Source organism: Aotus nancymaae, unplaced genomic scaffold, assembly GCF_030222135.1.
Source record: "Aotus nancymaae isolate 86718 unplaced genomic scaffold, 86718_ANA_hifiasm-v0.15.2.pri h1tg000016l, whole genome shotgun sequence".
NCBI classification, from domain to species: domain Eukaryota; kingdom Metazoa; phylum Chordata; class Mammalia; order Primates; family Aotidae; genus Aotus; species Aotus nancymaae.
In genome coordinates this window covers 49,930,758-49,947,675 of record NW_026988428.1, presented here as the reverse complement: position 1 = coordinate 49,947,675, position 16,918 = coordinate 49,930,758, and the positions used below count along the sequence as shown (strand labels likewise).

The 16,918-nt window shown below is 37.0% G+C and overlaps 1 protein-coding gene across 12 annotated transcripts in view; it reads left to right on the top strand.

Annotated features, from left to right (window-relative positions):
* Positions 1-16,918, top strand: part of GRIP1 (glutamate receptor interacting protein 1) — a 710,594-nt gene that overhangs the window by 615,810 nt on the left and 77,866 nt on the right. For all 12 annotated transcript variants that reach the window (XM_064377313.1, XM_064377312.1, XM_064377311.1 and 9 more), the window contains 2 exons: positions 4,313-4,393; positions 15,373-15,442. In XM_064377313.1, the coding sequence (XP_064233383.1) occupies positions 4,313-4,393; positions 15,373-15,442 (151 nt within the window). The remainder of the gene's footprint in view (positions 1-4,312; positions 4,394-15,372; positions 15,443-16,918) is intronic.

The following is a 16,918-nucleotide window of genomic DNA, read 5'->3' as shown; positions in this document are numbered from 1 at the left end:
GATTGCATCAGGAGCTGAGATCATCCTCACTGTTTCTCTGGGGTTCCTGGTCTTTCAGTGCTGCTTATTTCTGCATATCTGCTCCATTTGTCCCTGCAGACAAGCTTTCTCTGACTTTTTATTGTATGTAATTGTCCCATCTTTGCTGAAGTGCCCAGCCAGTTCTAATTTATCATTCCCAAGAGAAAGAATCTAATTGGCCCAGCTTAGGTTTAGTATCCTACCCTTCTAGTCAGCTGTGACCAAGCAAGAATCAGGTAGGATTTTTCAAGGATGGGTCAGATGATGGTGAAAAAGATACGATTTTCAAAGAAGGCTGTCCAGCAAACCCAGAATGTACAATAACTACAATAACACAACATTAGTGGTTAATTATTGTTAACTACAATAACAATATTAGTGGTGAAATGCCTCTTATAATCCAATACCTTTATTCATTATAAATGGGGAAACTGAGGCTCAATTGAGGAAACCCGAGGTCATACAGCAGACTGAATGGTAGACCTAAGTCTATTAACTTGGAGTCTCCGTTTCGCATATCACATTGCATTGCCTCTTCGAAGAAATGTTACCAGCATGAAGCAATTGGAGCGAGTGTTCTGAACCTCTGCCCTACTGACATTCTTTGTTGCAGGAAGGTGGTTTGTTGAACGCTGTGTGCACTGTAGAACATTCAGCAGCACCCACTCACTACATTTCAGTTTGACATTACCAGCACAATTTGGTCTTCTTCATAAGCAGTATCTAAGTATTTACTTGTAACTATATATGTATATTTTAATATTTGTTGACTGAATAGTTTAATATCTTAGATTTAAGCTCCTAAAAAATGGGAACTGTGTCTATTAAACCCACTTTGTTCAGTATCCAGCTTACTTGATAAGGGGTAGGAAAAGGAAGTGTAAGTTCATCTCCCCTTGCCCTTCATTGTTCCAGAAAGTAACCTACTTCAGAGAGATGGAAATAATATAGAATAGGGCAAGAAAAGCTATGTTCTCATCTTGTCGTTCCTTCCTCCCTAGCTCATGATAGACATCACTAGGTGACACAGTATTCTCCTGCTGAGCCCAGATACAGCATCATAGTCCTCAGTAAAATACTCTAGTTAGTCGTTACTAACCTACTAGTATCTATTGGAAACTATTGGATTCAGAAAAATCCTTTCTAGCCAGTCAAGAACTTGGAACATTAGTGGGAAATATCTGGATGTGAGCTGTTTCAAGACTGCTCAGTACTTTGGGTCCACTCCTAATTGTCTAGATGTAAGCCATCCATTTCCAAAATTCTGCCTCAGAAATATTTTACAACCAGATATTAATTCCCAAACCCTTGGACCTCAGAGACAAATTATGTCTATTGCATAAATATTTTGAGTGACATGCAGTGGTTAAAAAGCTTGACTCATTTTTGCCCAAATCTCTCTCCCCTTTTTCTTTTTTTCTTTTGGAGACAGAGTCTCGCTCTGTTGCCCAGGCTGGAGTGCAGTGGCTCTATCTCAGTTCATGCAACCTCCATCTCCTAGATTCAAGCAATTTTCGTGCCTCAGCCTCCCGAGTAGCTGGGATTATTAGGTGTGCACCACGAAGCCTGGCTAAGTACTTTTGTATTTTTAGTAGAGACAGGGTTTTACCATGTTGGCCAGGCTGGTCTCAAACTCCTGAGCTCAGGCAATCTGCCCCGCTTGGCCTCCGAAAGTACTAGGATTACAGGTGTGAGCCACTGTGCCCTGGTCCCAAATCTGGCTCTTTAATTATAGGTACTACACTGCACTGCACAAATATCATAGTAACTTTAATGGAATTATTTTAAGTTAAAAGTGTTCATAACCCATCATGCTAATAAATATGTTTAAATTTTTGTATTTCTTACCATAATCCTTTACCATACATCTAATTTTATAAAGCTGTAATCGTAACATAAGCACAATTTACATTTTACCTTGTTCGATACTATCTTTTAAACACTGATCTCCTACTAATATCATGAAAAATACCTGAAGTTTCTACTTTAACTCTGAAGTTATTTTGTTGGAAAAAAAATACATCTTTGTTCTGGAAAGAAGTCTCAGTGAAAATCCTATCAAATGATGTTTGCCATCATTATGGAACCCCCCGTGCCTTTCTCTGCATTGTTGGGAGTTAAACATTCACATTCCTCACAAAGAGTGTCCGCATTGATGAATTATGATGTGGTGGTTATCTTACTGTGCCAACAATGAATGCTTCAGGCAGAAAAACAGACCACTTGGAAAGCAGGAGACCTTTGTTTACCCAAATGTGTTTTTAATTATAGTATTAACAGAGATAAAGCAAAATCAGGGAAGTACAAAATAATTACATGCGAGTCTAACAAAATAAACATTGTTTGTTCTTAGATTCTATGTACTTCCTCTAAATCTGCTGCTTTTCCAAATATTGGATCTTTTCCTCTTTACTAGTGTTTCTTTAAGAAACCCCAAATTAAATACGTCTTCGCTTTAACAGCCAAATAATTATATAAAGAAAAAAATAACAAATATAAATCATGTTGGCATTTAAAGATTAAAATGAAGCCACAGCTTGAGCAAAGAGATTTATTAGTTGATATTTGTTCATCATTATGAATATTTCAAATCTCATGTAGTCAGAAGTGATTCATTACTGTTTTCCAGGAAGTGATAATATCTCCTGCAGTGTCATTAACAATGTTAATCTTGGTCAAGGTTCCCTGGATTAAAAATTTATAAAAGCAAAATATTGCCGTAGTATCTATTCTAGAACAGCATTTTCTGGCCCTTGTGCTTCAAAGACCTCACTTACACAAGCATGGCATCATGGGCAAGATGTTATAAGCATCTACAGATACACATATACAAATATATAGTATGCTCCCTTTCTCTTTCACAGAGAACTTTTTCTTAAAACAGGAAATATTAAATGGGTAGGACAGGCACAGTGGCTCCATCTGTAATCACAGCCTTTTAGGAAGCTGAGGTGGATAGATCACTTGAGCCCAGGAGTTTGAGACCAGTCTGGGCAACATGGCGGAAACCTTGTCTCTATAAAAAATAAAAAAATTAGCTGGGCGTGGTGGTGAGTTCTTGTAGTTCTGGCTACTTGGGAGTGCTTGTAGTTCTAGCTATCAAGCAGGCCTGGGGCTAGCTCACCCATCCCACATTCCTGTCTTTATGCTGTTTCCATTGTTCCTGAAACCTCTCCCCACTTCTTTCCAAAACCTTCAAAAGGGATTATGGTCCGTAGCAACTTAGTATGAATAGATGCTATCTCTTCAATGGATATTTCCATTTTAACCTTATCTTTAATTGAAGGTCTTTCTGACTGTTAAAGAAATTTTAAGAAGAGTATATTTAAGAGTCTGTAGCAATTTCTTCCATTCTGGGACATTAATTAGGTCTGGGTAAAGTTAGTTTAGCTCTGTCCTGGGTTGAGATACGGCCAGTGCACACTGATTCTCTCTCTCTTGCTTCAATGTTAGCTTACTTCTTTACTGCCTGGCCAGTATCTGAGCCCACTTTCACTCTCTTTCAGTGCCCCCATCCTCTGTGGGATTTCTAAAAGTTCCCCGTTATACAGAAACTAAAGGATCATTTAATGTAGTTGGGAGCTCCTGGGTTCCTGTGTTCCAACTCTGTGGTCAGCATCTAGTCTGGTGGTTTTAGTGTGATTGATTGATAAGCAGTACTGTTCTGGCTGTGAAATATTTTGAATGTCACTCCTGATTCTACCTCTTAAATTGTACTTTTCACTATTTACATTACAAATTAAGGCACCTCTCCACCCACTCTCACTGCCCAATCAACAACCATCACACCAAACTGACATCTCTTCTGAAATCTATTTTCCCAGGTACCTTCAAACAATAAATGGGGGTGGGGTGGGGAAGAAGAATTACTGAATTGTGCACTCTCGGAAAATACGACTAGGGGTGGAAAGAATAAAATAGGACCTAAGGTTCTTAAACTTTACTATGCCTAAGAATCACCTTAGAGATTCTGATTCATAGATTGAAATGATTCGGGAATCATTATTTATAACTCGTATTCAGGTAAATTTGATGTAGATAATGCGTGCATCACATTTGAGAAATACTGAACTCAACTGTTGCTGTGAATTATACACAGTTACCTACGGATAGGACATATATTGGTCACTAGGAGCTTAATTTACCAGGATTTTAAAGGCATTCATCTTATTTCAGTTCCTACTGTTTTAGCTACAGATGATTATGATGCAGGTATTCCTAATGCATTTTTACTGATGGGTTCTCCAGTCCTCAGGTTCTATTAACACACTCTTTTGTTTTAAAATTCCAGAGTCTGTCATCCCAAGTAGTGGAACATTTCATGTAAAGCTCCCTAAGAAGCACAATGTGGAACTTGGAATAACCATAAGTTGTAAGTAGAAGTTATTTCTTTTAAATAATTTTTAAAGACATTAAAAAACTGTATTGTTAAATGGTTTGCAGGTGTGACAAATGTTTTACATGTCTTTGCCAAGTTTTTATGTCATGATACGGAAATGTGGAGTTAGTCACACCTCCAGCACTTACTGGCTGTATGAATGGGACAGGTTACTCAGACTCTCTCCAATCTTATATTTCTTCATCTGTAAAAGGAAAATAAGGATAGCTAGAAAATATAGGATTGTTTTAATTATTGAATAAAATTACCTATTTATATACCTAGTACAGTGCCTGGCAAGTGATGAGTCAGTACTCAATAAACATGTATCTCACTCTCCAGATGAATAATTAGATGAGAGATAGATGCACATCAATTCTCTACACTTAATATTGTGAATTTTTAGTATATTGTATATATTATTAGTTTATTGTATATTCACAATGTATTGTGAATTAAGTTTTTACAATAATCTATTTAACAAAAATTATATTTATTTACTTTTAAGACTATCTTCCCATCTGTCCACTATGCATCTATAATCCTTTTCACAAAGCTGAAACAATATCTCTTACTTTAAGTAAATCCTTGAATTCCTCCATTGTACACAGTACCTGGAAAACTGAACCAGAAGGAAAAGTGGACCATATAAATGTACTTAATTTTCTCCTTTCCTCAGGCTCTAGTTTTATAACTGCTTTTTTTGAAACAACTTTTAAAATGTTAGCTCCAATGGACTTTTCTAGAAGGGAAATTGAGGATTTTTTGAGGCTTTTAATATCCATAGTCTAAATGTATCCATAAATGTCCCAAGAAAATGAAACAAATGATAAAGGCTTAAAGACCAAAGGAGACACAGAGGTAGTGACTGTGACCAAGAGCTGGTTTTTTCAAGAAAGAGTGATGAGGCCACATAAAAGTGCCTCACTGCACTCTGTCAGATAGCAGTTCTGTCAGTGGTTCAGGCAAAAAATAAATAAAAGTTCTCAATTGGGGAGTATGAAATGCTGCTCTCTGATTCAACATGGATGATATAAATTTAATACTGAAAAATGAAATTTTATTTATAACCAATAAGCCACACATACCTACTGTAACACTAGAAAGAATGGTACTGCAATTCTGAATAAATATTAAGAGCAAGAAGCTATATGTATAAGAGAGAGCCTAGATTCTCCCAAACCCTAATGTGACCTAGTGAGAGAAAAGTAGAAAGATGGAATGGGATTTTAGAGACTTCAGCACTATCCTGTGTTCCTAAAGTCATTTATTTTTTTCATTAGGTTGCTTAGCCTCTCAGTTTGTTCACTATGCAGCAAAGATGGTATGTCACGATAGTGTCAACAGCTACAGCTACTAAAATTAAGAAAGCATATCAGGATTTATTATTCCAAACATATATAGGGCTCAAGATGGCTTCTGCATGCAAACCCTCATGCAACTTTAAGGCTATTCTATTTAATTTTATTTATTCCAATCCATTCATTTATCATGTCAGAACTAGCTGTGGAAGTGGTGCGTCTTGGAGTTGTGCAGTATATAACCTGCTTCTGTACACAGAGACCCTGCCCCAACTTCCATTCTTTCATTCTTCTGCCTTCCCTCAACAAATGCATCTTAAGTGTCCACCATACTCTAAGCCCTATGCTAAGTTTTAAGAATATACACCCTGTCCTCCTAGATGCTTCCTGCTGGTTGTTATTCTGAAGTCATCTATTCCTCAGAAGCTTCTATCACCACTGCCATACAGTTATTTTACTCTTAAATTTTAAGTAGGAAAGTTGCCTTTAAATTACTTTTATACAATAGATGTATTCTTAATTACAAATTGATATAAATAAAAAATACAATTTAGCCCAGAAAGTATCCATCTAAAAATATCCTGTGGTATATTTCTTATTTTAAAAAGTAGACATCTATATGCTAATTTGTTTGAGATGTAGTCCTGTACACAAACTACAAAATATTTGTTTTATTCACATGAGGAATCATTTAATATTATGCTTTATGATGGTGTTTTTTTTACATGAGTGTTTTACTTCTAAAATGGGTTTTAATAGCAATAATGGCAAAAATCTGAAAATCGCCATAAAGATGGCTTGAATTTTAGCCAGCCACAAGCAAACGAGTTCATGGAAGCTGAAAGTGTTATGCTGTTCTCAGATGGAGAAATGATACATGAGCTTGTCAAACATGCTTGTCAGTTCTTCTAGAGCTACAGCTCCATTTACACAACTAATCATCACCACCATGCTGAGTTTTTTGTCTCCTCATGGAAAATACTCTTATTTTACCAGATGAGAAGGCCAACTTTGCTTTTTAGAAAATTTTTTAAAAAGGCCAGAATCCATTTTCATTGTTATGAGTTAGTAAAATCCTGAGGCCTAGCACAGTTCCTGGCACATACAAGGTAGTTATTTAATACCTGTGTTTGCTGAGTGAATGAATAAGAAACTTTACCTACAAACAATTTTTTACTAAGCCCTATGCACTCCAAGAAATTAGCCTCCAAGGGAGACGATGAACGAATATGAATGTTTGTGCAAAGGCTGATGCATGGACTGAAGAAGAATTGACTTGGAAAATGATTAAGAGCAAGGACTCAGAGCCTAGACTGTTTCATGCCCCAATTCCCTCAACCTCTCTGTGCCAAGTTTCTTTATCTAGAAAATGGTGTATATATTACCTTCCTTATAGAGTTGTTGAGAAGATTAAATCAATTACTGTATGTGAAATGCCTTGGACATGTTGTGAACCCTAACAAACATCAGTGATGATGATCTTCATCATTATTTACTTTACACACAGAGCCTTTTGAAATATTATTTATTTATGTTTTATTTTTTGAGACAGGATCTCACTCTGTCACCCAGGCTGGAGTGCAGCAGCACTATTATGGCTCACTGTAGCATCAACCATCATCACTGGGCTCAAACAATCTTCCCACTTTAACCTCCCAAGTATCTGGGACTACAGGCATGAGCCACAATACCTGGCTAATTTTCAAATTTTTGTAGAGATGAAGTCTCACGTGTTGCTCAGGCTGGTCTTGAACTTCTAAACTCAAGCAATTTTCCTGCCTTGGCCTCTTAAAGTGTTGGGATTACAGGTGTGAGCCACCATGCCTGCTAAAATATTTTAAGCACAGCTCCAGCCCACAAAATCTAGTGCCAACATAAGGAAGAAATCTGGGAACCCTCTTCTCAGACACACATGGGTACTGTTAGTGAAACCAAGGTGCTGCGAGGACTTGATTCTTCTCACTATCTCTATACCAAGTCCCCTTTCTGTCTTCTTCACCTTGTACAAGCTCTGAGTATTAAGAAGCAGCCCCTCATCTCTGGAAGCATACCAGCAGAGCCTTTACAGCTCACTCTTCATACCCAATTGACCAAGAAATGAGTCTGTCTGATTTTAGACATAGTGAGCAGTTTCAGACTAATTTTCTTAAGTTCTCGATGACACATTTGCAGCGTGTTAGCACCAGGCATTGCTTTTATTGATGTTATTGCTATAATATAATATTGTCACTGGTATTATATAGAGTGATTTATTGTAGCAAATAAAGTAGAACAACCTAGCAGAAGGATGCAGTCTGGGACCAAAAGTCACATCCTGATGCCTCCACACCTTAAGTCAGAAACCCTAGAGCTCATACCTTCCTGCAAAGCCTACCTCCCTTTCAAGTCATAGAACCCTGGTTGTCTCTGTCACGTGCCATTATCAGTAAAGTCCTTTTTACATGGGTGTTTTCCCTTGAGGTTTTATTGCAGGGATTTGTATCTGTTTTGTACCAGGCATGGCACTATGCAATTTTATGTGTTTTCTTACTTAATCCTCAAAGTGGCTCTATGACATCTCTCCCCATTTTACAAAGAGGAAAGAATAACTAAGCTGGGTAACCTGCCCAAAGACCGAGGGCTAACAAAAGGTGAAGCAGGGATCGAAACCCATTGTCTCTGACTAGCACTGGCTTCATTGTCACACCACTCATCCCTGTCACCATCTGATTGATGAAACTCCCTATATCCTATATCAGAAAAGCAAAAGGCAATATTTTGTGAGTACAGTGAATTCATTGGCTTTCCTTTTTAGTTCTGACTGAATTGTTTGCAGAAACAAAGGCTTGCTTTATTTTCTTATAAAATCATAAAGCAGCCTTTGTAATGACAAGCCCAACAAATCTGTCATTTTCCCCTAAGTCTTAAGTGTATTTAGTAGAGAATGGTTCCTGTTATTTTGCCAACTTTGCAGTAAAAAGCTCTACTCACTGCTCCATTTTAAATCAAATAACTTGTTTTACTTACTATATATGATGTCTATGGTTGCAATTAAAGTAAAGCTTAATGATTAAGAGTTTGTATGTGTATGTGTGTATATATGTGTATATGTGATTACGAGTGGTTTTAAAATTTCTGAGGTCAAAATGATACCAAACCAAACTTGAGTCCCCTTGCCCAGCATACAGAAAAAGCCAAACACTGATACTAGAATTTTCAGCAAGAGAAAGTGAAGCATTTGTTGCAGGGCACCAAGCAAGGAGAAATGGGCAACTAATGTTTAAGACTCAAACTCCCTGATGGCCTAGATGGGTTTTGAAAGTAGGAAGCAGAGGTTATAGGCAAAATCATAAATCAGTGCATGGAAGCTTTACATTATTTGGCCCAAAAAGAGAAGTATCTCACAGTGGGGGTTCACAGATCATGGTGGATTCAGAAATTTTTTTATTTTGCAGTTGGTTAAAGAAGCAGGGCTTTGTCTAAAAACTTAGGGTCAGCACAAAGGAATGTTAAAGTGTGGCCTTTAGGCGTGACTCTTTCCAGGGCCCTCAGGAGGAAATGTAGAACAAAAAATGATAGAGTTCAATTCTTACTTCTCCCTTATCTGCATGAGATCTCTGTAATGGTAGTCAGCATTTTCCATCTAGTGTGGGTCCAGGTTTCTGAAAAACAACTTGAGAACATATGTTAAGATATTATATTTTAGTTTCTATGGGGAACCAAAATACTTTGTGATTCTGACTTGATTGGGAGACTATTATTTAAGTTCTCAGTATTGTATTTTCTTGCTTACAGGATTGCTCATTTACTTTTCAAGACTACCTAGGTGCCTGGAATTTCCCTTGAAAGGATGACATTTTTTTTTAATTTCTATGTTTGGGAGCGGGTGTCCAGCAGGCCCCTAAGAGGGATCCCTGGTCTGCTTCAAAAAGACAGTAGCTGGAACACATGCTTTTACTTCTTCTCCCACCCTACAGTCCACTTTAAATAAAAACATAAGATTTTTCAAAAGGCAAAAACTCATAAGGACAAAAATAAAAGGAAAATAGACAACAGCAACCAAATTTGGCAAAGAAGATGAAGAAAGATTAATTTAACTAAAGAAGCAGAGGGGAAGCTGATAACGAGCCTGATTTCTATCTTGTACTCCAAAGAGGCTCAGGGACCAGAAACTTCTAGAAGTACATTTGATGGAAAATCCTAAGGCAGGGGCATTGGTTGAAAGCCTGTTAAGAATGGCCTTAGTCTTTAGATGCCTTCCCCAACTCCCAAGTACCCCTCTCCTATCCTGGCAGAAGCCTAGAGTTTTATTTTCTGGAAAGCATGCAATAGAGAATTCTTTGGACTGAGAGCACACAGCTGAATCCAGCAGTACTGCTTTAAAAATGGAAATTAGGTGTTTTTGCATACTGAATATTAAGACTGAGAGCCTTCTTCCCACAGGAAGCTTAAAGAAGCCAGTAGTCAGGCTTAATAGCCTTCAAATGGGAGGAAAAATCAGGACCATCTGATCCAATAAAACAGCCTGACCTAAACTTACAGTTAAGACCATAGTCCACAAGCCCCACTTGGGTACACCAAGGTTTTGAACAGCTTTTTAGGGCCATACTGTTTAATGTAAATGGAAAGCTAAGAGAAAAATGGACACTTGAGGGAGAATCTAATATGCGAGGCTGTCACCAGAAACAAAGAGAGAAATCAGAGAAATAGCACATGTAGAAAGAAGAAAAACCAAACAGAGAAACCTATCATTGACATCATTAGCAACAAATATATTGCATTCATGAGGTGAGCAGGGAGTGGATGCTATTACAAAATGACATTCAGAGGGGAAAAAAGAGGCCTTGAAAATTAAGAGTATGGGAGAAATGAAAAAAAACTTCATTATTGGAAATAATGAAGTACAAATATTGGAAAATAAAGTTAAGGAAAATGTCCAGAAATTAGAACAAAACACATAAATGAAGAATCTAGAATTGATTAGAAAATTATACAGGTTGAGTCCAAATGACACAACATCCAAGTAATAGGGATGACAGAAAGAAAGAGGAAAGAAACACATCAAATAAATAAATGTATAAATGTCCTAGAAATTATGGATTTATTTCCAAAATGATGGGTCCACGCCTATGGATGGAAATACCTGCAGCAAAGTTTATCATCAAGAGTTCTGAGAACATTGGACAAAGAAGTAATTTTGTAGGGTTCCAGTGCTGGAACAGCAGGGCATGGTGGGGTGTCATACAATGTATTAGAATAATACAAACAATAATCAAATAATCAGAGTAGCATCAGGCTTTTCAACCACAACTCTGGAAGCTAGAAAGCAATGAAAAAATGCCTTTAATTTTCTAAAAGAAGGATTGCCAGCCTAGAACTCTTTACTCAGCAAAGTAGTCAATCAAATATGAAAGTAGAAAATGACATTTTCAGCTATACAAGATTTCAATAAACTCTTCTCCCTTGCACTCTTCTGTAGAAGCTACTAGAGAATGTGCACCACCAACAGTGAGAGAAAGTAAAGGCAGAAACAGGGAGAGTTGGGTTCAGGATACTAGGGCTCTAAGGATTCAAGAGAGAAGAGAAGAGAACCTTCCCAGAGTGTGTGGGAAGGAAGTCCCCAAAATCTGTGTGGCAACCCTAGAAAGCAACCAGTCCAGACAGGTTAGCAAGCCCTGATAGAATTCCTGATAAGATTTGGTACATTGAGAGAAGATTCATATATCCTGGGAAATATGAGGCGTTGAATTAATAATAAACACAAGAAGACAAAGCAAACAAAAACATCAAAACAACAGATAACTAAAGGAAATACATATTCTGCAGAAAAGGAAAGAAATCATGGAATGCTATATAACTTATCTCTGGATACTGTTGACATAGTCATGCTAAAATAAATATCAAATGTTGATTAATAAATACCAAAAATTATGACAAAATGGTACGGGGAAAATGGAGGGACAAGAAGGGTATATGAATTATATGTTAGTGGTCTAGAGGTGAGAGAAACTAACTTTCATCTTTCATAATAGAAAGTAAATAGAAAATGACAAACACCAAAAAATAATTTGGTAGTAATAGTCCTAGGTTATTTAGCAATATGGAAACAGCCAAAAAATTGAAATCAGTTGCATCTGGGGAAGCAAGAAATTGAAGACAGCTCTTTCAGAATCTTGACTCTTTAAATTGTATGCGTGTATATTTTTGGTACAAAGAAAATAAATTTTAAAAACCAATATAGTAAGTTGTTTTTTGTGAGTACCAAGAATGTTTATCTATAGATAGCATGAAAAATCTCAATATTGCAATGTTATTAAATCAGAGTCTTGTGATCTGGAATAAAATTTCCAATGACATTGCCTTGCTGGATTGCAGAAGAGCTGTAGACACACATGACGATGATGAATTCTCAACAAGCTTGTAAATGACTCAAATAATGCAAATCTAGTAACAAAAACACTTGCACTGGAGATACAAGTGATGAGTTTGAATTAAAATCATTTCATAAAATATGAATTTGAAAGAGGCAGTACTAGTATATATCATATAATACAGGATTTAGCATCATTGCTCTTTTTTTGTCAAGCTTTCGGTCATGTTTGACCAGTTAATTTGAAATTTCAAGGAGATTGATATTTTAAAGACTTGTGATTGTTTTTTCTTTCTATTTCAGAACTTAATAATCTTTTGTTGCCCTTTTCTTCTTAACCACACTCTTGAAGTATTCATTGTCCTTCCCCATCCCCATATGATGTGTTTGCATGGACTTGTGATTTGGAATCACTTCACAGAAGAAAGAAAACTATTTCATGTCCAATAACCTCAGGAGATTTAACCAGCCCTGCCTCTCCCTTTTATTAAACTTCTCTGGGGTTTTATAGCCAGTGACCAGAGCAGAGATGCCTGTCTCATAGTTGGTGTTCAATAAATTTGTACTAAATAAATGAATAGTTCTGTGGAGAACTCCAAATTCCAAGCACTGAGCAAATGCTAGTGTATTCTCATTCAAAGGGTCACAAACTCAGAAGCCTTCATGGGTGAGGCAAGTCAGTGAGTGAGATCAACCCAATGAGGACAGAGGCAGATGGGAAATCAAAGGCTCCATCTAAAGGACATAGTGGGAAACTTAGTCCATGGTTGTTAAACAATAATAACAACAATAAACATTTATGTAATTCATTCTGTGTGCACTGGTCCAATCTCTTTGCATATAATAGCTCACATAATTCTCCCAACAAAAACTATATGGTAAGCACTGTTATTCATCAACACCGTTTGCAGATGAGGAAATGAAGGTGCCTAATGATTGTGTGCTCAAGCACATATAGCTAACAAGTGGTAGCGCCAGGATTTTGGACCCGACCATTCTAGCCACCAAGTCCAGGCTCTTAATCATGACACTGTATTGCCCATCTATTTTTTTAAAAGAAGCCATATATCTATATAGAATCTGCTAATTTATAAGTTTTGGCAACTAAATATTTTTAAAGCACTATAAACCAAGCAAAGCATGCTTGGTTTGTGACTTCTTCTAAGGTAGTAGAAAATTAAAACATGGGGCTAGGATACACAAACCATGACTGGGCCCCCAGACCATGCATGGTCACATTTAATATGCATGGTGGTGATGGGCAGGATCTCATACAGACCTGGATGACACACTTCTGGATTCAACCTCATCATCCCAGTGGACCTCCACCCTGTGGACTCCATTAAAGTAGAAAGAGAAGAATCTAGTGAATGTGAAAATGGCCACATGTCTGTAGATCATGAGAAGTTTGAAAATCCTCTGCAAAGCTGTGTGGGTCTGATTAAGAGCTTATAGTGCTATATTCCTCTCTTTCAAGGATGACAGATAGGTCTGATGTATTTTGTTGCCTCTATTATTGTTTGGTTATACAGACCATTTCAGTGGAACATGGATTTTTTTTTTAAAGCCAAAAGAAACATTGAGTGCTATGTGATGGTTACTCAGCTTGGCAAAATTCATTGGCAGATGCTAGAAAAGCTGTACTTTCTGGTAATAACAAAGTTTTTATTTTTGTGCCCTATGCCCAGAACAATTTGCAGTTTTGAAATATGACATAACTAGAAATCCTAGATGCTTATATGTCTCTAGGGGCATTCTATCAAATCATTGAATGAAGTTTTAAATTATGAGTTAATTATAGTGAAGAGAATGTTTTGCATTCTTTGCTGGAAGCTAAGAATAATGATTGAATGAAGTACCATTAGCATTTGCTACAGACCAATTTAGACAGTGGGTAAGGTATCGGTATATGTTTTCTTTTTCTTTAAATGTTGTGTTAAGATATTAAGCCATCTGTTCTTGTGCATAAACATTTTCCTGGGATTCAGATGGGATTATGGGTTATGATATGGCTCTATGATTATTATGGGGTGATCAGACTGTTTATAATAAAATCTTACTTTAGGGGCCTATTAATGATCTCTAGAAGGAAATCACTCCAGGCTTCAGGTTGGCAAAACATCTCTCAGAGGCTAATTGTTTTTCACAAATGTTGGTATGGTTAATTGTAAGGATCAAATTCCTAAATTAAATGTAAACCTCTAAGTCAAAATGACTTTTTTATTTATATGGACTATAAGTAGTTTCTAGGTTAATTCTAAATAGGCTCATTTCTAATTGTTTCCTATTTTCTAAGAAAATTAATAACGCCCAAAACTGACCACTGTGCACTATAATAGTTTTATCTATAAATTTAATAAGAGTTACATGTATAGGTTTAGAATATCAGCATATATAAAAACAGTGAACTAGCGACAAAATATTTACTAAAGATATAAGAGAGTCACATTTCAGGAGCTTTCTAAGTATGAATTTGTGAGCAGAATTTAAAGATTTAGAGTCTATCTAGCAAAAAAATTCCTTGTGGGGGGAAAAAAAGGAACTTTATTGATTGATTGATTGATCGATTGAGACAGAGTCTCGCTCCGTTGCCCAGGCTAGAGTGCAGTGGTGCCTCAGCTGACTGCAGCCTCTGCCTCCTGAGTTAAAGTGATTCTCCTGCCTCAGCCTCCTAAGTAGCTGGGACTACAGGCATGCGCCACCATGCCTGGCTAATTTTTGTATTTTTAATAGAGATGGTGTTTCACCATGTTGGCCAGGCTGGTGTTGAACTTCGACCCCAGGTGATCTGGCCACCTCAGCCTCTCACTATGCTGGGATTACAGGCATGAGCCACTGTGCCTGGCCAAAAAAAGAGAAGAACTTTAAATCAGTAATTCTTATCCACTTTACCACTGTACACTGGAGTAATATGGCATATTCCCATCAACAGTGATGTCTACTCACTACTAGAAGGGAATAGAGGAAGGGGTGACTAAGGGGAGCCCCAGTTGATTTAAATACTCTCCAACTGAGGTACCGACCCTTCAGGTCCTCTCTGGAGAATTGCTTATTAAAATAGATTTAAATCTAATGGCCACTTCTCCAATTGCTTTCTCTAATTATAAATTTAAAGTGGCATTGCTTTAGTTTTTATGTTTGTAAATATTTTAGCACAAACATTTGTATAGCCATAATGTGCATACTTGCAAATTCATTTGCTGACCATCTTTGTTTTGCATACAAATGTTACTTGCATTAAGTTATTATAAAACAGGGGAAATGTACAACAGGGGGTAAATAATGGATATAAAGATGTGATTATTCTGTCTTCATTTTTACAGCACCATCCAGTAGAAAACCAGGAGACCCCCTCGTCATTTCAGATATCAAGAAAGGGAGTGTGGCACACAGGTAAGGAAAATGGATTTTCTGATTCATTTTAAGCCCTCTCTTAATTTAAGCATACATGACACTTTCCATACCCAAAGGGTCACTGTATTTTCAAAAACTTCCAAGCAGTCACTATTAACTGATCATATTTGACATCCCTAGTTGCAATGGCTCCATAGATCTCTTCCTGCATATCAATTTATTTCCACACAGCTGAAAACATTTCTTAGGATCTCATAGGCTCTCCTTCACTGATCATCTTTCATTCATTTTCTGACCAAAAAAATTAAAAAAAACCCTGAAAGTAGCAGCACTTATTAGAGATACCCAAACAGAGGTGATAACTGTGCAAGAGTTTTGCTGTTACCGGAATATCCCCTCTGGGCAAGCAAGATGCTTGAGCATCAAAAAGTTTGTATCACCTGTTTAGCCCATATACTATCAAAAGCAGAGGTCTCAATTTTTTTTCATAAATAATATTTTAAATGATTGAGGATACTGATATAAGACCATTAACTTCCTTTTTATTATCTAATTCAGGACTTTAAAAAATTTCAATTTATTATCAATTATTTTATTAAGTAAATACTTTTATTTTATTTTATTTTTGAGATGGAGTGTTGCCTGTGTCACCCAGGCTGGAGTGCAATGGCACAATCTTGGCTCACTGAAACTTCTGCCTCCCAGGTTCAAGTGATTTTCTTGCCTCAGCCTTCCAAGCAGCTGGGATTACAGGCATGCACCACCATGCATGGCTAATTTTTGTATTTTTACTGGAGACAGAGTTTCGCCATGTTGGCCAGGCTGGTCTCAAACTTCTGACCTCAGGTGATTCATCTGTCCCAAAGTGCTGGGATTACAGGTGTGAGCCACTGTGCCCAGCCCAAGAAATACTTTAACATTCAAAAAGTAGGAAGTAAAACAGACACGGAAATACAAACATCATGTGTTCTCACTTATTTGTGGTATTTATAAATCAGAATAATTGAACTCATGGAGATAAAGAGTAGAAGGACAGTTACCAGAGGCTAGGAAGGGCAGTGGGGTTGTCGTTGTATGAGTTTAGGTATGTATGTGCAGGCTCCACTGCTATGGCAAAGAGACATCTAAATACAGTGGATCAAACAAGACAGAAGTTTCTCTCTCTTAACAGCTGGGAGATAGGCAGGCAATCCAGGGCTGTGTGAGCCATCCCAGCGACTTGTCAGTTATTACCATTTTAAAAAAAATAATTGTGGGCATATAGTTGGTATATATGTTTATAGATACAAGAGATATTTTGATACAGGCATGCAATGCATAGTAATTACATCATGGAAAATAGGGTATCCATCCCCTCAAGCTTTTATCCTTTGTGTTACAAACAATCCAATTATACTGTTAGTTGCTTTTGAGTGTGCAAATAAATTATTGACTATAGTCACTCAGTTGTGCTATCAAATACTAGGTCTTATTCATTCTACTTTTTTTGTACCCATTAACCATCCCTACTTCCCC